Here is a 17898-nt window from a genome sequence, read left to right as displayed (position 1 = left end):
CAATTATTTTTTTGTGGAATTTTAATCAGATTTACGACGGTGTTAAGAGGGGCGGCATTTCGTGCAAAAATCCAAGGGCGGTACATTGCGTTGTTACGCCACTGAGTGGATGGAGTAATTGATTGAATTTTTATTCTAGAACTGGGAAAGCTTCTTGCAGAGCTTAATTTTGGCAGTTTCGCACTTCTGGAGGCTTTGAATCACTGACGTAAGCCCGGTCACCGAGATTGACAGAGTGAAGTTTCCGATTGTCGAAGTGTTATTGCTGGGGAATTATTCCATCCATAAGATGCAGCTGAATGGAGAGCAGTCCTTAACGTGCGTTGCTCAAGTGCACACCCCTATAATTGATCAAAAACAACATTTTAATAAGCTTAGGCCTATCTATCTGAAACTCGCTCTGCGTATCGTTCAAAGTTTCTACAAGAAGGCTAAGCGAAACTGCCAGGAAACCTATTAGAGGCTTTATCAGTCGGAGGATAAAGATTCAAAAACTAAACCAACCAAAACATTTCAATGTCTTTTAAGATTGGCATATGGTTCAATTTAAAAAAGCACGAATGTGTCCTATGCTATGTCCATGAAATGAGCCTATTTTGGTGAGATTAAAAATTATGTTGTAATCAATAACTCTAACGCAGGGCCAATAGAAGTGGACAAAATCCCGATTTGAGAGATGTGAAGCTATCTTGCCGAGAAACTAGCCGTTGGATTCCTTTTTCCTATCTCATCGATAGATAGCTGTAACTCTTGCGGCTTTTTCTTTGCGGCATAGGCCTAATTGCGTCCCCTTGATGTCGTTAAAAACATGGAGGCCTTTGGTTGCGTTGGATTCCTTTTTTCAAACACATCGATAGATAACCTACATCCCAATGTTTTGGATTTTTACGTGTAGCTGCTAGCCTAACAAAGTTTATTGTTCCCAAACTACAACACTACATGACTGCAAGTCACAGTGAAAACTTCAGCATTAACAGCAGGCCCTTTAGCGTGCTCACTAAATACTGTATTTTAACTGTCGGGCTTGTCGTTTTTGTGCGTTTGCTGTGGAAATTTTTCGTCTGCAATAAAGTAATATATATCCTAATAGGAACTACAGTACCTTGTAGGCTAATGATGAAGCGGCCACAAACGCTCTTCTACCATTAGTAGATCTGTTTTTCCTTTCAACATAATTTGTTGTTCCGGTACTAGTTCATCATCATCATCAGCCAGTCATATCAATGTCATCCACCATATATCGTTTTTCATTGCGATGGTCAGAAATAAAAACAAAGTAAAATGAGTCCAGGTTCGGCGTTCAGTAGGACGCCGGTTCGACACCGCTAAAGAGCATGTGGCCATTTCTTTGGCAGAACACTTAAATGCACGTCTATTTCGGTATGGCGCCCTTCGATTATAGTCCTTGATTTCTCTCATGCTTATGAATAGGGCTATCACCTGCTGAACTGAACATACCGGAGCCTATGGTAATTGTCAATGTTGCATTTAAGCATGTTCAGTTCAGTCGTTTTTATTTCTGACCATCACAGCAAAAACAATACACGTCAACATAGCAAAGGTCGAGAAAAGGGTAGAAGCGGCAAAACGCGAACGTTAAAACGTGCATGAGACCGAAGTAAGTTATTTAGTTGAAAGAAATTTGGCACGGTCGCAACACCTTCACAAAAATTTAAGATAGAAAGGGAAAAAAAGAAAATGTTACAAACAAAAATAAAAAACAACTTATATTTACGCAATAGCTTTATTAGCCCATATTGATTTGTATAAATACTAAATAGACACTTGCTATGAAGATCGGCCATGGTGCGTTATCAAGAGTGGTGATGATAGTGAGGGAAACACATCTTGATGCGTCCAGGTCATAGCAAAGGGCAAGGCAGGAAAAGAAAACCCCACAAAAAATCCTACCACGGGCAAAGCCATTTCAAGCGCAACGCACCAGGCCTTGCACGACTCATAAAATAGTTACAACTTGACGGCACGAAACAATGACAAAACAAATATGCAAAAACAACATCATTATCTTGCGGAAATCCAATTATACCCAGGGAAGTTATGTCTGCAGATATCAAGCGTGCTTTGATATAAAGTTACGTCGATAAAGCGATCATTATAAACATCTTTTAAAATTTTCGTTTTCGGAGTATTCATTAAATAAATAAAAAACTTGGCAACCCTGATAGTTTTTGAACTGAATGACCAGGTTCAAAATCAGAGTCCCTTGTCGAACTGGGTAAAAAGCAACAACGACTGAAATTCATGGATCCTAACCCTAACTTAAAATGTTTAATATCAAAACTCACTTTAAGTCAGGGATGATAAAAAACAAATACCGGTCTATAAATAATAGTAATTGGCACTATAGAGTATTTAACCAAAGAAACGCGAACGGAGTAACAGGAATATGAATGAAGTCCAAAGGCTCGTTTAGGATGAACAATGAAAGTACGTAATGACAAAAACTATCCTTGGACTGGTTTCAATTTCCAACAACTTCACTTATAGCCTAATACGCGGACAAGGAATTCACAATTCAACAAAAATGTAAAAGCTTTGTACCGTACCAAGATTGACAGAGTGAAGTTGCCGTTTGTGTTAAAGTGTTGTCTGTGAATTATCCCATTAGGTGCCGCTGAATGAGCAGGTTTATTGTTCCAAATAATGGCGCACCATCTTGTCCTTGATTGCTCACGTAGGTCGGATAAACGTGTGAAAGCTTCCTGTGCCAGCACCGAGTTTTGAACACAGGCCAGTGGAATGCCGCATCAAGCCACTGAACCGCTACGCCACTCAACGTGCATCGGTAATAACGGTAGACGTCGCTTACGAACAGACGTTAGACCAGTTCAGTGGCCGAGTGGTTGACGATAAGCAGGTACCGATGAGGTGACATCGCTATCATGTTTTAAAATTCAGAGCGCTGTCGCTTAAAGATCATAATAGCAGTTTGTAGAGCGACAATAACTATACCATAACATTATTACAGTATTAACAAAGGTTGCTACTTTTTGTAATCTGCGTGAGTAGACTGGTCGCATTATAGCAAGGATATTGCATTAGGGAACCCAGAGAAACTAGGCTGAAAAAAAAAAGACGTTAATAAGCAAAATGACCGAGAAAATTTGAAAAATCTAGGATATCTGGAATTTAGAATAAAAGTTAATTTCAAATAGGAAGCAGTGACACACGTCCGGTAAAACAAAGAGTGCACAAGACAACAGCCTAGCGAAGGAAACAAAGCATATTGTTTTGTACTGGGCGTTTTATCCAAAATTACTGCTTTGATTTATTCTACAATAGAAAAAAATCGAGCGAAAATTAAGCATAGAAATCTCTGAAAGGACAATTTTGACAAAACGACAATTTTGTCTTCCTTAACTGATGGAGTCATTCAACCGTACCATCACGTGATCACTTCCATCTTAGCTTCGACCCTTCGATCTCAAAGCGGTCAAGTTGTGAAGATTTGATTTCTCGAACCTCGTCGCTTTCGTAAGCTGTCTGGCTTCGTTCTGTGTCCTGAGCCAAAACACATAATATCTGTTTGTAATTAATTCCCAGATACAGCTGAGCTTCATTGCAACAGTAGAATGTTGATATAGACCTAGTAGTAGAATGCGAAACAAGTTACAAATACTGCATCAACCGCAAACAAGCCACGAAGACTCAAGCGATCCACTATCATAACACTGCAATTTGTAAGCAGTCAAGATGGCAATGCAGGTATCTAAAACAGAAGGATGCGAAGGTTGTTATTACGTCTGAAAATAGAGCTTCTACAGCTCCACTGTTTTTGTACATGACTGCAGGGCTCAACCGTTGGCGTATTTGTTTGCTTGTAGAGCAATTTGGGCTCCTTCCCAGGCTCTAACGATGAATTGCAATCAACTGCCAAGTTTTTTGAAGGAGCCCTGCTTGTCCGAACGCGATTCGCTCAGCCTATAAGGCAGTGGTTCTTAACCTTTTTGTCTTGGTGGATCCCTTCTGGTGCCCTCGAAGCGTCGCGGATCCCTAAAAAAGTTTATAGCATATCGCGTCTCCTTTTTTCATAAGTTTTGAAACGACACACTTGGAAGAATCTGCTGAACTCGCGACGCGCTTATGACGATTGATGACATTGACGAAGTTATGTTATGAGCTATATGTCGGCACACAGGATCAAAAATCTGTATTCTATATGCTGATGCTGATTTAATGCTTTTCTGCAAATTTTATCGCAAATGAATAATGTTTTTGCGACCTTTACAAAGAATTTCTCTCTTTTTTCATTTGTAACCAATCTTTCGTTGTAATCACAGCCATGGAAAAACCGTGAGTGCTGACACTGACAGGCTACAGACTAACGTTTCCATATCTAAATTAAGCATTGATCAACAACCTGCTGTCTCAAAAGAATTAAGTTGAACATTCACAGCTTTATGAAAAGATTTTAATGTTTTGTATGAAATTTTTTTAGTTAGGAAGGCGAACTTTTGTGCAACGCCTTTTGATATTTCAAACGACGCACCACTGCGTTGCGTCCACGGTACAGTTTGAAAATCATTGTAAATACACAAATAAAGTATAACTAATCTTTTAATGTCGTAATTTATTAATCATGCTGCAAATTCGGAAACTTTCGCGGACTCCCTGAAAACGCCGTCCGCCCTTCTAATGTCGTGAGAAAAAAGAAATCGCTGCGAGCCTTCGCATCCCCCTGTTTTAGATATCCCTGTGCAAATGTTAACAGTATAGCGCAAAGATATCTAATTAAGCTCCACAAAAATAATTCCAATGGCTGTATGAAGTTTCACGAAGTAAGAAATTGTCAGCTGATGATTTTTTCAAAAAGAAGTCTTCATACACTAGATCACTACACAAAGAGACGTTGAAACGGCGTAAAGACGAGACAAGACTCTTCAAGGTTTGTGGATGAGCGGCTCGCATGCCGAGCAATAGGCTTACAAGCAGCACTGAAGCAACTATAGCTTGAGGTACAGACGAGGCAGTTGAGCGGTACCAATGCACAAATCTCTGTTGGGCTAAGTTAAACTTAAGCACGAAACTTTCCCGAGCAAAAACAAGTATTGCAAATCATTGAAATATTAAACTGGTGGGTTAATTATTTCCACGCTATAAAAACTTACCCCAACAGTTCGTACAAAAAGTTTGAAATCATCGGTAAAATCGTCAGGACATTGGTAAGCATTGAAGTGGCCTCCAATCTTCATGTATGTGAAGTGCACAAGGTTGGCGTACTTCTGTTTGATCCAGCTCTTGCACGTCGGCATGAACTCGTCCGGGTACCAGGCGAAACCCGCCGGGACACGAACTCTCATCCTAGGGAGGATGGGTATAATAATGACCTCAAATATGACGTGGTGATTTTTACATATTGTAGGAGTTTTGTCCAAAAAACAACACCAGACCTAGGAGCAAAATGGTTGGAACGCCTGGTTAATCTAATCAAAAAATAAAGAGCCCAAAATGTAGATACTAAACTCATGTTCAGCAAACAAACGTTTCGAAAACTATACTGTCTTCATCTTCAGTGTTATAAATGTAAGCAATCCCTGATGCCGCATAGATTTAAATTGAATTGCACAAGAATCTATACACAAGAATTTTAGAAGACAAACCGGATCATCAAAATTCAAAAGAATCTGAGGTTGCAACCATTTGCGCACCAATGCAGACCACAAGATTAATTTTGAAGAAGTTGAAATACTAGGGAGAGGGGAGGACTCAAGGAGATTGAAAATTCTGGAAACGTTATTCATCAAAGAAAAATCTCCGCAATTGAACTTGGCATCTGCACCATTATATTTATTTAATTGTTGAACTGATATACCGTATAGCACTTATTCTGACTTGTCAAACCCATTTCGTTGATCCAGTAAATTGTAATTTGTTTTTTCGTAAAGTCTTATCGTAAAATACTGACTTCTGTTACGCATCATTTCATGAAAAAACCTGACTTCTATTACGTTTTTTACTTTCATAATAGCTTGTTGATGAGTCTTTGTGACGTCAGCCGCAATTCAATTTAAATCTATGCGGCATCAGGGATTGCTTACCTTTATAACACTGAAGATGAAGACAGTATAGTTTTCGAAACGTTTGTTTGCTGAACATGAGTTTAGTATCTACATTTTGGGCTCTTTATTTTTTGATTAACACCAGACCTATTTTTAAAAAAATCCGTTTTGTCGGCTTCTTTGTCTGGGTTTTTCAGACACACCAAAAAGTGACGGAAGGTTTTGGCAAACAGACATAAGATGTGACTAACGATCGGAAGGCCGTCAGTTCGACACCAATCGAAAGCAAGAGATGTGCCTTTGACAAAAACGTGCTAAAAATTGTACACGAAAATTATTTTCCTCGCCTTTATAATCTTAATGTTCATAGTCAGAGCATTGACCTAGCTAGAGACGGCAACGAATACAACAACGGTAGCTTAGCACCGCTGCGTCTGTATGCGGGATCATTCGTTTTGAAGTCTTGAGTATGAGAATTGAGAATACATAGTTATTTATTAACTTATTGAACCTGAGTTAAGACAAATAACATCTATCCATACCGTTGCAGTACTTTGAGTTTTTGAGTGACGTTCTCCCTATAGAAACGCATGGATGGTGTTATGTTGCCCGACCACCAGTATATCATCACGTTGTTTAGCAACTGGTCGCTGGTCCAATGCTTGCTCAGGAGACCGTCGTCGGAGTCTCTGGATGTGGAGGAGTTGTTATTAAATGATCTTGTTTTAGCTCCCCATCAAGATCAAGTCAAAGTAATTGTAGGAAATATTGAGAAGCGATATCACATGGCCTACTATCGTGGTGTGTATACGGTTAGAAAGGTTAAATGAAATGTGCGGTAAGGTTCTTGATCTTGTAGGGTCAACCAACTTGACAAACCTATACGTTGTCAGACAATTAGTCACATGATACTAAGAAGGCATGGGAAGTTCACCAAATTACTTTAATAATTTCTTTTCGATTAATACGAAACCAAGGAAGTTTCCAGAAATAGTTGATAAAACTACCATTCAACGTTTTATAGGCAGAGAAAACTTTTTCTCAAACCCGCTACAATGCGTGATGGAAATCTACGATTAGTATAGATCTCAAATCAAATTAAGAAATTTTACGCAAATTATGGCATAACAAAAAACCAAGCAACTAATTAACAAATTAATTTTTCTCTGTTTGAATCGATAAGCTGCAAAGTTAAGCGCTTACTTTGCTTGCAGGTCGGTCCATGTGGAAAACTTTTCTATAATACAAGCGGCCAAACCAACTGGGGAGTCTGAAAGTCCAAACCCTGTCAGAGGATGAAAAATTACGTAAAAATTGAATAAACCAGGTCACGCATGAGTGGGTTCATGCCATGGCAGAAGTTAGCGGACACAAATCAACTGGTTCCCATACACAAGAATATATATAACGTACGTTTTGAATGACTTGTCACATAGCAGAGGCAAGAAAAGTAATAAACTGCCAATCTGTCATGATCCAAGGCATACACAGGACACTTAAACCAACTTAGGTAGGCTAGGTGACTAATCAAATGTTCACCAAGATAGTAACAACATATGCGCTTGTGACGTCAAGTTTTAGGCAATCACGCACTGCAGTGAGAAACACTGGCTCGTAAAATGGCAAGATGGCGCATCACGCCGGGTGTTTTAGCAGCTTGTCAACATTCACTATGGGAAGAACAAACATGAGGCAAATGTAACTACTAAGAAACTTTATCTTCATAGTTTCCCTTGCAAAACAAACTGCTAATTTATCTAAATCAGTAGTTTCCAACTATTTTGTACTCAAGAACTCTTTCAAGAAATTATCATTATCAAGGTCATGGACAGCCTAAACTTTTGAAAAAAAATGGTTTTGCAAAATTTGCCCAAGTTATAGTAAGTTTATAAAGTTTAGTGATGAAAGTTTAGCATAACTCAATGCGCTCACAAACTCTTTGGTAGTCTTCACAAATTCGCTAGGAGAAGCAATGTCCCAGATAATCCATACATGGATTGTTGCAAGCTCATAGAACTAAGTTTGATATTGCAAAACCAGCACAATTTCTAAACTAACAACTGGTGGGTGGTAGATTTTATTTATATAAAAAAAAAACAAGACAGCAAAGCCTATGAGATTGGCCTCAATTCACAATTTAAGAAACGGTTAGAAGCCTACTTTAAAACAAAACGTGAAGTTTAAAGTAACCTTTATGTGACATACATACACTATACAGTATAATCAATCCGGTTCCATTGCCGCCTCACTTATCTTAACAATGTGTTGGCAATAACATAAAACTGAACAAATAATCACGAAAGCATGGAATTGCAAGTATGAAGTGGTCCCCATTAACACATAGGCTACAGTGCGACGATAGCAACACGCATTACAAGCTCACCAACAGTGTCAGGTTTGGTTGCCTGGATGTGCATGTAACCGGTCTCTTGTATCATTTCCTTGAACATTTGGCCGATGGGGTGAAACTTTAATACTTCTTGCTTGCTGTAAAAGAGCCAGGGAATGTATGACGCTACAATCGTTTTCACAATCCCGAAGCCATGGGGAGATGATACGCCCATCGTGGTGTAGCAACCGCTCACGTAACTGAAAGATAAAAAAATCAAAGATAAGACGTTTTCCAACAAATAATCAAAGACTGGTGATGTGGTCGGTAATGGAGTGAAGCAAGAATCGAAGGTGATAACAACGGGTTTCAGGAGGGAGTGGTCTCATCAATGAAAAACTACAATTTGTTCGGTGACCGCATGGCCTTTATTTAGGTACTTCCATTTGTCTGGTACGTTGTATCTGTAAGTCTCAACAAAATACTGTGTCTTATCATCTTTGTTTAAAAAAAACACTTTTATTGGCATTTTATAACGGTAGACGTGAACAACGTGTTGGCGAGTAACAAAATAAGCACGATCGTGAACACTTTGAATATCAAGCATACCATGCCCCAAAGTGGCAAGACATGGCTTCAGAAAACAAACATATTTCACCGGGAGTGAGTGGCCCGTTAGCTGAGGACGAGGGGCCAGGGTTGTGTGGATTTGGTGCTTGCAACAAAGCAATAATAGTGGCTGAAATTCTGTGAGATGGTAAGTAAGGTGTTGGTTTGACGGAAAACTACCTTCGTGCTTTGTAAACGATGCTGGTTTATAGTTGTAACGAAAGTTATTCATTAACTTTGCAAACGTCTCCATCGACAGCATTGGTCACATGGAAGCTGCCCACAAATTGCCACGAGGGAGATTCGTTCATCATACAACTGTCAAATCATTAATTGCAGTAGATTTCGCATAATTAAACAATCGTGTTATAATTAGATCAGTCATTTCGCTGAACAAAATCATAAAACATAAAACCTAATCAAGAAAATGTACTGGCCCATAATTCAAACAACCATCCAATATTTTACTTAATGTGATTGTACAACCGCTTTATTGTAAAGTGTAAACTAAAATAAATACACCCAAACATATGCAAGTAAGTACACCGATTGGTTAGACCGCATTGTTCGTGCAAAATCCTCCAGTTGAAGGTTCATTTGTGGACACTGTCTTGAATTATTATAAGGGTCGTCCGGTTGTTTGCAGTGATGCTATTTTTCTCTATCATTAATTCTTTCATTTCTAAATTGGCTTGCAAAAAAGACCAATAAAGAAGTTTTACAACAAGTGAAACAAACCAGATCTCTGTTTAAAAATATTAAAACACGATAATATAAATTTCTCAGCCATGTAATAAGAAAGCAAAAAGTGGAGCATCTCTCTATAACTGGGTAAATTTTCGGAAAGCGGGCACCTGGAAAACAAAGAAAAACTCATCTGAAACAATTCAACGACAAGACAGAAACAATCATCCATACAACATATCATAGAAATACTTGGTCAGTTGGTCTAATTACAAAAGACAACTATTTTTTGTTTATCTGTCTTATTTGGTGTTTCTATATGTTTTTGGGGTACCTGATGCCGAATTTGGTGTTAGTTATTGTCTAGTGTCAATGGTTTAGATTTAGAAGATATTCGCAAAAAAATGATTTTATTAATATTTGAAAATTAGGCAAAATATTGTGAGCTAATTGAGATTTTAATTTTCTTTAAAGTGCTGTTCGATATCTCACATTCACACAACCTTCTTACATCACTTATTATTCCTTTTCATCTTCTGTAGAAGGTAGATGATGATGAAACCTATAACTTTCAATGTGGAAATTTTTAACATGTGATTGGTCAAAATATTGTCTGTGTTTACAACAGGCCACATTTCTTGGAGAGTTGGGCTGGTGGCTAAGCCTTTGTTATTTATTAGCTGGTCAGCTGTTGAAGGCAAGGACGGCAGTGACTAGTGAAGTTTGCAGTGTACAGTTAATTAGATTAGCATGTTCTTAGATGGCTCAAATGAGCACCCCAAAAAACATAAAAATAATCTAAAGTTAATACATTTATTGAGTTCCATTAAGGGTAGGGGATCTCCTGACTACGAAGCAGCAGGCGATTCTCCATCAAATATCAATTCAGTATTATTTATTAAAAATGGATGGAGAATCAGCAGAGCCCTATTTATGGCATATGCATTTCGCTCTACTAGTGTAGAGCATCTTTAGTGCCTTATTCAAATAGAATCTATTTAAAAAAATTACCACAAAATTGTTGTTCAATGTTATTCATCCAAGGCCGTCGATGCCTGGTTCAGGCAAGGCAATTGAAGAAGAATTGCTAAATTTCATTTATTACGCGTCGTCTTTTAATGTTCTATCCCAAGTTTTTACATCTTTGTTTTCTTGCATTTTTAAGCACTATTTCTTTTCAAATTTTCTTACCAAAGATGCCTCATCTATTCATTCAAGATGTCCCAGCCACTTCAAAACAACCCTCTATTAGATTATCATTAACATTCTCAACATATTGTAAAAGTAATTTTGTCCAGAAGGGTTTGCCACACATCATTCTTACATCTGTTCTCTGTATTTGAATGATTTCATCCTTTCTATCGGCAAGCATGCAACCTCATCACACATTATACTTCTCAGTTCTCGCACATGACATACCGTGTACAACTGTACATTGTACAAAGTTTCTTACAAGCTGTAAGATAACACTCAACCATAAAGTGCATTTGAAAATGGTTCAAATTCTGCTCATTCACCATGCATTCAATCCATGGTGCGGATGCTGTCACTATATCTCAACAACATATCGAAACTCCTTCATGGTGTCAATTATTTTCATATTCCATTATACTTTTCAACATCTCTATCATGTCACTCTTACGTCTTCTACATTCACAATTCATTCCTCACTTCAGCCTTCAGATACCGGTACTGCATTATTTGAGCATCTCCTGTACGAGTATACTTCTATATCTCGTACACTTAATACTTGCCATTTTTCTATTTAATGACGTTTCTCATAACTCACTTTCAAGAATTGCACAAGATCCTACTACATTTCTGGAATTGAAATTCAAATCATTTCCTGAGAAAACACTTCTAAAATGTGTACAATATTCTTAACTACACTGAAACTGCTTAAAATGAAAGCACAGAATGCATGCAGGCCTACCAATGGATTCAACAATGCATAAATGCATAAAATGAAACACATAGATACCTACTACCTATACCTAAGATACCTACAATGCATAAATGAAACACACATCATCAATAATTTTCATCATCAGACATCATTTAAAAAAAAAAACTTCAACAAAGGTATTCAATTTTACTTCTTTAGCAATGTTGTGAATTAAAGACTACTTTGCTTAGAACTAGCACAATAATATTTATCAATGGCACTTGCCTCGGATACATCAAGGAGATCGCGCTGCTTATTAGAGCTCCCCAATCTCCACCAGCAACGTAGTACTTCTTGTAACCAAGACGTAGCATCAACTTATGGAATACCCTCGCACATTCGTAAGCATTGAAGCCTGAAGTAATGCAACATTGTCCCTCAACACAACAATTACAATTTTTATGACTTGCTTGGGTTACTTCCACTCATACTTTGGTGATAACTATATTTAACACCTGTGATAACTCACACAATTTGAATGAAATCAATTATATCAAAAGACATGAAACAATCAAAACAATAAATCTAAATCTTTCCATCTATATATACCTTCTTTCTGTGGATGGTTCGAAAACCCATAACCAGGTATCGATGGACAAACTGCTATGAAAACTTCAGTTTCATTCCCACGGTATGTCCTTGGATCAGTCAGTCTTTTAATTGTTTCAAGGTATTCAACAAAACTTCCAGGCCATCCATGCAGTAACAAGACAACCTTTGGCTGCAAAACAAACACAAAGTGAAACAATTTGGTTAGAGTTAGTTTAATTTACAAACAGCTTTCAAGTTGCCACTTCAAATTCATATTGCTTCTTGCAAAAAAAAAGATTCAAATAATGACCTCAAATCTTTTCGGCACTTGTTTTGGCTTTTCATGAATAAAGTGGATGTTTAATCCTTCGATGTTGGTCTTGAAGTGGGAAAAAGAATTCATCATCTCTTCTTGATCTTTCCACGAATATTCCTCTCTCCAGTACTCTACTAGATTCCTCATCATCTCTTCCCGTACTCCATAGTAAAGTTTGGAAGTTCTTAATGCTTCCACAGGAAATCTTCAATATATACATAAAATCTAGCACTGTCACTGCATTGAGAACTTTGCACAGCATTTTATTTGGGCTATATTAAAATTTTGCTATTACTACATTGTAGCATCATGTTGGATTAAAATTTTTAAATGGGAGAATCATTGACAAAAATCTATCATGTTAATTTAATTAACACAAAAAGCACTTTAACTTTTTTAAAATACTGAAATTGTGTTTTATTACCATGACAAAACAAATACAACACTTGTTAAACAAGCATTAAAATAAATTAAACAATTTATAAAATTAAAATTGCTTGTTTATAAAACGTTTAAAAAAAAAAAAATTACAAAACGTGCAGGAAAAAAAATACAAAGTACCAAATAAGTACAATGAGTAGAATTAGCCTACATTTTGTAAATTGTTTTGAAAAAACAAACATCTGATTTTTGTGTGTTTACCTGGTCAGATCAAGCCTGTGATTTAAGTATTTTACTTCATCATCAGAAATATTGATGATAAACTTATTCACACTGTGATCCAATACACGTTTGTCATCATCCCTCCAATTCTTATCCGCAAAGTATTTGGGCAAAGCATCAAAATCATCCGATTTCTGCTCTTTCCATTTAATAAAGACGATAATCGCAACAACAGCAGCAACAATATAAATAATCATGTTGAAATTGATTTCTAAATAGTTTTAAACTGCGCTAACAAATCAAAACTAGAACAATTTTGGCAATCGTAATTCCAAAGACATTGAGTGTGAACTTTGAAGGCAAGCGTTTGTTGTGGTGAAATGCCAGTGTTGCCATTTACCATGCAGTGTTGCCAGATGCCTAACAGCTCAATTCCTCATTACTATTCCGAAATTGCATCAACTTTTTGTGCATATTCCTTGACGCAGATAAAATGGAAAATCATTCAACAAAGAAGGTCATTTACTCATTCAATTAATTGAAAATTTCTTCGTTTAGCATAAAAATATACAAATTTCATTAAAAAAATTGCCTCCAACATTTTTAAAATCTTTCTGGGGACCCGTCCCACAGGTCCTGCTTAGCCGTGAGAAAATTTTCTTTGTTGAATTGCATCCAAAAAACAAAATATGTAAAATAATAGGAAAACGGTCAAGAGGAGCTCAAAGATTCACATTTTTGCAGAATTTTCAACCACAGATCAAAAACCCTACTAAAATTTGGCAAGACGCACAAGATCGATCAAACTGGAACATCATTGTACATCGAGAGCTGTATCAGCCATGATACCTACATAGAGAAAGAGAATAGTGTCAAGATTGATAACGAGAGGAAACTGCTTTGTTTAATAAAAAAATAACTCCTGTGAGCAAATAAAACTATTCTCTTGTGAGTACCATTACTAGGCTATATAACCAGTCTTTAGCTGAAGTTAATCGTCACTGGTATTCCAGAAAGAACAATTTGGATTGGCCATGTTCATAATGTCTGATGGATTGCTGCACCTCATGTTTCTTCATCACAAGGTGAGAGAATGCGCCTTCCGATGATCGCCTTCAGATGTTAGCCTAGTTTTATTTTATTTTTAATAACAATATTCACCTGGAATTATTAGTCTACTAGTATTTTTTATTCAATCAATCAATCAATCAATGTTTTATTTGTCAGTAACAGGAACATAGGTACATGTTTGAAATATGCAATATACACAGTACAAAAGTTACACAAGTTCCCATACCGACAGGGAGACAACGAGACGACCATACGGTCTACTAGTCAATTGCCACCCTACGGAAATTACGATTTTGCCATTTAAAATAAGCTTACAAGAGAAAAATAATAATTGAAACGTTCCCGCGCTTCAACAACAACATACGCACAAAAAAAAACATATTGATGATAACGTAGCCTAGGCCAAAACACAAAATTCCATGAAGCAAGCAAAGAATAATAAAGTTTCCGAAGCAACTGACAAGTTGGTTTCCATAACATATCACTTACGATGCACTGTAGCTTTGTAAAATTAACGTTTTGATCTCTTTTTTGAAACAATGAAATGATAAGTTTTTTAGCCTGCTTGGAACCTTTGACCAGAGCATTGGTCCCAATACCTGCATGGACTTCTTGCCAAATTCTGTGTTTGATCTCTTTATAAAATAATTGTTGCCTGTTTGATATCTTGTGTTATGCTGATGAATAGATGAAGCATTTGTAAATAAATCACAATACGTAGACGGATACTCATTCATATGAACTTTGTACATATGTTTTTTTATTTTAATGTTATGTATGTCTTTTAGTTTCAAGATGTTCATTTTGAAAAATAAAAAATTAGTGTGAGCATAGTAATTTTGTTTCGTAATTATTCTTATAACCTTTTTTTGTAATTTTATTAATGGATCCAGTGCAACAACATTCACTTGTTGATTTATGCGCATTATTTTGTGTCCTCTGTGGATCCTTCTTGCATCATGGGCCCATTCTTTAGTCCCTCACTCTCCATAGATTAGGCCTACCATATTTCCATTGCCTGAAAAAAGGACACGTTTCACCAGCAAGTAGAAATTTACGCTTGAAGAATCTTTTACATGTTTTTAGATCATTACAGTAGTACGCAGCAAAAGTTACCAAAAACAAAACAAGAAAACAGATTGACTGAACGTTTAACTTATTTTTTCTCATATCTAGTGCTTCCTTAAGACAACAAATGATTTTATATTTTTAACAGTCAGCAAAAGTGAAAAAAATACCTAATTTTTAGACAGTTTCAGTCAGACAGCAATGATCGCACAAATCTGCAAAATGTGACAAATCAGACACGACCTCCAGGTCAAGCCTTAACTTTTTTCAACAAGGAATGGTCAGCCTTAACGAAATTGTTAAATTATTTGCAAGAAATATGACTAAAACAGTAGGCTGCGCAGTGCACATTACCGTTAAAATGCTAAAAACGGCGTGAACTAAAAAGCTGCTCCTTTTCTTGCAAAGCTGTAGGCCTATACATGCAAGGGCGCGGGAAGTAGGGGTGCTCAAGGGGCTTCAGCCCCCCCTAGAGCTAATTCAGCCCCCCCTGGAATTTTGGATAATTGCTTCAGCCCCCCCTAGAAAATTCTGATAATTTAAGGTACATAACATATTTTCAGAAAATTATTCGAGCAATAATTGCTACGATGAATCGATCGAGTTCCTATTACGTGTGATCGCGCTCATCATTCGAAATAAAGAGTCGTCATTCACAGGGAACTATACCTCGCAGTAGCGGTTCCAGCCACCCTCCCTACTAACACGGTGTTCCATCGTTTATTGCACATCATTCTGCAATATTCACTTTACACTTACAGCATAGAACAGCAAGAGATCTGGTTGTTATGTCGGAGTGCGGCCGAACTTAAAGCATTATGCCTTGGATCGTTATACATTCACTGCAGTAATCATGCTCTCGATTTGATTTTGCAAGACGTTGTAAAGGAGGTGAGGTTTATTGCCGATGCCTTAAACTTTGTTCAAGGCAGTTGTAATTCGTGAATCGTCTAAACGTAAATCTTATTCATGTCGTTTTTTGGTTCCGATGAAGTTGCCTGCAATTTTCTGGGTTTGTGTACTACTCGTTGGTGCGTTCGTGCTTCTGCCCTCGTTCGTGTTGTTAAGTGCTACCCTCCCCTGTTGCAATGTCTGACCGACATGACAATAGATAGTGCAATGGAAGGAGACGCACGTGCAAAGATAGCCTATTCAGCTTGGTAAAATAAGCACACACGTTGCGGCTTTATTTTGCGATTACCTGCAGAGGTGAAGTTTTTCAGCCTGCAGAAGCCGTCGCTAGACAGCTCCAAAACAAGAAGATCTCCGCTTCTTCAGCTTTGGATCCATCACCAGTTTCCGCGAACGGATCAAAAATCTCAGAAAAGATGAATCCGTTTCCAAGCTTGTGGAAGCAGCGAACGTCCCAGCGTCTGCCAATAGCCTAAAGACGCCAAAGGATCTCCGAGTGAGCAAAACTTCAGCAAAATTTTGAAACACAGAGGAATCGGATGCTTTGTCGTCTGCGGGAGAAGGAGCGTGGAAACGGCAATACATCAAAGCCCTTGAGTTGTTCAAGCTGAGCTTGATCGAAGATTCGACCAAGTGGATCAGCTTACAGCAGCCACCAGAGAAAAGGCCCTTCTGAGCTGTGCAAACGGTGAGGAAGAATCTGATACTGAGATCAGCTTACCAGATGCCATCAGAAAAAATCGCCTAAAACGGAACTTACCTTGCTCAGCGATGCTGTATAAGTGGAAAAACCGCAAACTCCGTTCAAAAGGTTGCTGAGATACTATCGCAACCAAACCCTCCAACACTGATCTTTTCAAAGAAACGTGAAAATTCGTGGAGCTCTGCCTTTGCCTCCCGGTTTCAGCTGCATCATCAGAAAGTTCTTTTTCTGCTCTAAGACGCCTGAAAACGTGGTTGAGAAGCTCAATGACACAATACAGACTTACCGTACTCATCTTGCGTTGATGTATGTCCACCAAAACATTTTGAACGCTGTCGATGTCAAAAAGCTCATGACACAGTTCATATAAGTTAGAGAAAAACCTGAGCGAAAGGCAATCTTCGAAAGAGTGTGAGAACTCATTTCCACAAACTGTCGTTTTCACATCACTTTCTAATTTGTTCGTTTATTTTTTAATTTCCTGAACAGCTGCTTTGTTGCTGCCGTTCTTCGTTTCTTACAACTTACAATGTGTGTGTTTTGGCGTCGTTTTACACACAGGAGGGACCTATAAAAGTTGCTACCAGTTTTAAACGTTCCCCTACACAAGGGGGGTCTGGGGGGCGAAGCCCCCCAGAAGCTCACAACACTAATGGAAGCTTCAGCCCCCCCCTAGAGAAAAATAGTTCCCGCGCCACTGTAATACATGCCACGATTTTTTTGTTGTTTGGTGTTATACACATTGCACTTTTAGACAGTCGTTTTGATTTGTTTCAAGTAACAAACGAACCAAGCTGAGTTGTTAGTCAACAACGTCTACAAGCGTTGTATTGTATCAACATAAAGCGTATAAAAGTGAAAGAATAATTTTTTTGTAAAAGTGTGAGCATGGCCTTTAAAACGTCGTTTGATATCTTACAGTGAACCAAGCAATAAATGTTCAACAACAGTTTCATAAAATGCGCCAATTTCGCTGAAACGTCATTAAGCAATTTAATCCCGTTGAAAATATAAGCATGAAAACCTAAACTGTCAAAAAAGAGGACATTTGAGCATTTTTTAGTGTCTTCGGAGGACAATTTATTTTTCTTGAAAAAAGAAGACAAA

At 37.7% G+C, this 17898-nt stretch overlaps 1 protein-coding gene across 1 annotated transcript; it reads right to left on the bottom strand.

Annotated features, from left to right (window-relative positions):
* Positions 1-1171: 1171 nt before the first annotated feature.
* LOC145784814 (epoxide hydrolase 1-like) lies at positions 1172-13359 on the bottom strand. The gene is made up of 9 exons (XM_082596657.1): positions 13077-13359; positions 12429-12639; positions 12137-12308; positions 11813-11942; positions 8404-8609; positions 7224-7305; positions 6563-6709; positions 5130-5322; positions 1172-3522 (listed from the first exon to the last, which is right to left on the bottom strand). The coding sequence occupies exons 1-9, from the start codon at positions 13292-13294 to the stop codon at positions 3415-3417; spliced, it is 1467 nt and encodes a 488-aa protein (XP_082452783.1). The 5' UTR covers positions 13295-13359; the 3' UTR covers positions 1172-3414.
* Positions 13360-17898: the final 4539 nt, after the last annotated feature.

Source organism: Aplidium turbinatum, chromosome 15 (assembly GCF_918807975.1).
Source record: "Aplidium turbinatum chromosome 15, kaAplTurb1.1, whole genome shotgun sequence".
NCBI lineage: Eukaryota > Metazoa > Chordata > Ascidiacea > Aplousobranchia > Polyclinidae > Aplidium > Aplidium turbinatum.
This window is presented reverse-complemented; position numbering and strand designations above follow the sequence as displayed.